Here is a 4,010-nt window from a genome sequence, read left to right as displayed (position 1 = left end):
TATTATTATTATTATTATTATTATTATTATTATTATTATTATTATTACTATTGTTATTATTATCATTATACTATTATTATTAGAAAAATTTTAATCAAGAAAGTTGAATTCTTTAAATGAAAGGTTTGATGAAAGATTTGTCATTTTTAAGTTTTATTTCTGTTTCCCTCAGTTTGATTTTCGCAAATTTTTTGCATTCTTTTGTATTAATTGTTTTGGCATTTCCACTTCCACTCAATAGTGCTACCGTTAAGAAATTGGGAGACCAGAGACTGTACACACAAAGTCATGCAAACTGGACAAACTGTCACATTCTGATAGTGCTCAGCATGAGATCTAATAATGAGGTTCTCGGGAAGGGACAGGTTTTGAGCAGTGAATGCAGTCCGAAACATTGACAAAGTTGTTATAGGTTATTACCGTCTACCCATACATAGGTCAATTTAATTATGCCAACAGTAGTATGCCATTAGGAATGAATTTGCGGTATTCAATTCAGCAAGAATAAAAAAGAAATATCGAAGGCCAAACGTCGTCGCAGGCAAGAATCAAAGCTTCAACCGCTGCACTTAACACTTGAGACTGTTGACATCCTGTGAATTATCCGCCCATCATTATAATTTATGCGCTAAAATGGTTGATTAGTGTGAAGGAAGGACCCTTAGATAGCAAGATTGAGAAAATGACGATCGGCGTATTCAGAAATGTTTCATTCAAATGAATAACATTCAGTCCACGTCACGTAGCAGATGAATAAATTCACGAGATGAGAAGTATATTTTATAAAGAAGCAAAAAAGGGTGTAAGAGATGACCTCTGGACTGCAAGGTCAGTGGAACGGTGAGTCATAGTTATTGCAGGAACAGTCATTTGTTGTTATTATGATGAATGAGACTGTGCATGGAAGTGAGGTCACCTTGCATCATTTGTGGAAATAGCTTCAAATAACATGAGAACAGTAAGCATTAACTGCTCCAGGAGCTGTATTGAAAACCCACTAAAATGTATGACCTTTGAACCTTAGAACAGTAATGCCTAATCATCTTTGAATCCCTTAAGCGACACGACATCCAGCCGATGCAAACTAGAGTCTCTTAAAGGGTCACGGGATGTTACTGAGGAAAAACGAAGTTGTGACCTGGCTCAGTATTAATAAACAAATTGTGTAAACAGAATTCTATCTATTGACTCTTCTGTCCTTTTATGTAAACACTAGAAAAGCTGCATGCTTTAATACACGTGTGTGTGTATGTTTACGTGTATGTATATGTATGTGTATGTGTGTATGTGTGTGTATGTGCGCATGTGTGTATGTGTGCATGTGTTTACATATGTGCATGTGTATATATGTGTATGCGTGTATATATGTGCTAAACTAACTGCAGAAGTCAGTCTTCTAGTTTGTGTATTCCCACCCATCTTTAAACAATGCTATTAAAAAAAAATGCCCTCTTCATAGAATAAGGCAATAGCTCCTCACCAACAAACATATTAGTGAAAAAAATTAGCGAAATTTCACGCTGTCCCCTGCGACATCTGTCATTAGATAAATAAAGTGCAATAATGAATGTGGCGGTAAGAACAAAGCCGCCTTGCTAAATAGCACTTTGCATAAAAGATGCGGTAAGCGACATTACATTGCTGATACTAGCAGAGAGAGCATCACAATGTTCTGGAATCATCATTATTATGCAGCTCGATAGTTCTTAAGCCTCTTTAGCGGCATCACCGTGACCTCTTCAGGCAAAGGTCAAAACCATCAGCAAAAGCCATGTCCTCATCCATCCTCCACTCATTTCTTTCATTCCAGTACTGCAACCAGAGAACGATGACCTCTATTCCTTAGGGATATCGTTTGTGGTGAGGACAATACAATGACATACAAGGAAATCTTTTGTTCTTTTTTTTTTTTCAAAATTTCTTCTTTAATTAGCTAATCGCGATGCAATCTTATTTGTCTGATCTTAACTCCGGTTGGGGAATGGGGACAGTGAAAATGAAAGTTAGTACAACAAATTATACTTCCATATGGATGTCGCATTCAGTAATTCAAAACATTATTTCATTATTAGACTAAGATAAAATCATGAGTGGCTGATTATACAACCTATGTCACAACACATATTTCGTATTTTAAAAAGACCAAGAAAAGTTTCAAACATTTGTAAAAGAACATCTTTTTAGTTTTTTTGCATAAAACCAAAAATTTTCTATAATTCAAGAAGATTTGTGATCAGCTGTAAAACAGATATGATTGTATGTATGCATAAAATCACAGGATATTTCCCGCACAAGCGCAGAAAGCCATCTTCTGAAGTGTTTAAATGTATGAATTATTTGTCGCTCTTCAGCTTCCAGTTTTTGATACATAAAATTGAGATTTTTGTTAAATAACTGAATGAGTTAATTACCAAATGGGAATTTTAGCTATGATATAAACATGTACACTACCTGTTGTACTGTGATGAAGAAGTTTGATATCGAAAAGCGCGTAAAGCGGCGAAAAAAAACTTGTCATCTGTGACGCAGTAATTATTCAACTTTTCAGTGCCTTCATTATATCATCAACCTTTTGTAGAAGTATTTATTTAATTCGAAATTCATTTTCACTCCAAATAAAACTACTTAGGTGAAACAATCTCAAACGAATAGATCTTTTCCAGTTGGTCAACTGCCGATTAAGTTTTATCGTTGAAGAAAACTTCCTTCATCTGGTCTTCATTTCCAGTCCCGTCTTGATTTTCAAAACAGAGGTTAGACTACTCATTGGACAGATGGTTTTTCAAATACCACTAATGACCTCAGTGATAATTTGGCAGCAAAAAGATGATGCGCATTGGCGATAACACTCGACAATCCCAATAATGTATGATATTTTATGCTCAGTGGTTTGACTATTTCTCAGGCAAGACCTTATCTTTTTTCGTCACTCAATAAAGGTTATGCAATTTGCACAGTGATCGACCTCGCACCCCTCCTCTCGACCTTTCTGCGCATGAGTTGGGTAACAGGTTGCCCTTTCATGACCAAAGAAAAAGAGACAACAGAAATCAATTCGAGAGCATTATCCTTCTCCCTCAACAAATGACATAAGGGATATATAGGCTGTTGCACAGAGGCGGGTCCTTTCGAAAGGTCAACTCGGGGCGGGGTCGAGTTCTGACTCGAGCTCCAGTTTTGCTATGCGCTTTTCTGTCCTATTCTGTTACTGTTTTCGAATTATAGTGACCGCAGCAGTTGCAGTTGTTGTCCGAATCTCTTCTTGTTCATCGACGGCAGCTTTAGTCCATTCCCATTCTCGAATTTTACCAGTCTCTTGAACTTAACTTGGCACAACTGTTGTGAGTAACGATCAGGAATGGACAGCTCAGCCTCTGTTCACTTAAGAAATGCTTTAAGCGCCGTTCACAGTCCACAACTTATACAAAAGTATATCCAATTTAATTTTCCTTTTTTTGGAATGCAAAACATAGTTATTCATTTTGGAAAAGTAATTCGTGAAATCAAATTCTAAATAAGAAATGCTATAGTGGAGCCGAATCTTAATAGTGGCGAAAAATTAGCTGGTATAACATGACTTTGTCTGATGGGTTACAAATTAACTAGGCCAAACTGCATGCTTAGCTCTATTGCATATCAGCTGCCTTTTTTTTTTTTGATAAACCAAATTTTGCTTTCGTCGAATAATTTCATATTTTCAAAAAATTTTCAGTAATGAAAAGCAGCCCGTGCCAGTGGATTTAAATACAGCCCTTTCTCTGTTGGCAAGGCCAACAACAGCTCTCCCAGCATCATTCCCATACTTCAGTCCATTTTCCTTCCCGGATCCATCAGCCCTATTTGCATTTTCACAGCTCCGTTCCAATTTGCCGAATTATCAAACGGCGACGATAATATCGCCTCTATTGTCTGCAACTGTCACAAGTACAAATGCCATATCCGCACCAAGCCCTCGGTCCGTCTCCTCTTAAACGACCTAATAGGGAACAGCAGTCAGCATCTAGCCCACC

General features: G+C 37.0%; 1 protein-coding gene across 1 annotated transcript; it reads left to right on the top strand.

The window, feature by feature from the left end:
• Positions 1 to 3,358: 3,358 nt before the first annotated feature.
• On the top strand, positions 3,359 to 3,971 carry LOAG_13283 (hypothetical protein; the record flags this gene model as incomplete). The annotated part of the gene is made up of 2 exons (XM_003148793.1): positions 3,359 to 3,429; positions 3,713 to 3,971. 2 exons carry the CDS (start codon positions 3,359 to 3,361, stop codon positions 3,969 to 3,971), a joined length of 330 nt encoding a protein of 109 aa, XP_003148841.1.
• Between the last annotated feature and the right edge of the window lie 39 nt (positions 3,972 to 4,010).

The sequence above is a fragment of the Loa loa genome (assembly GCF_000183805.2).
Source record: "Loa loa unplaced genomic scaffold supercont3.53, whole genome shotgun sequence".
Taxonomy (NCBI): domain Eukaryota; kingdom Metazoa; phylum Nematoda; class Chromadorea; order Rhabditida; family Onchocercidae; genus Loa; species Loa loa.
The sequence above is the reverse complement of the archived record's forward strand: the minus strand, read 5'-3'. Positions and strand labels throughout refer to the sequence as shown.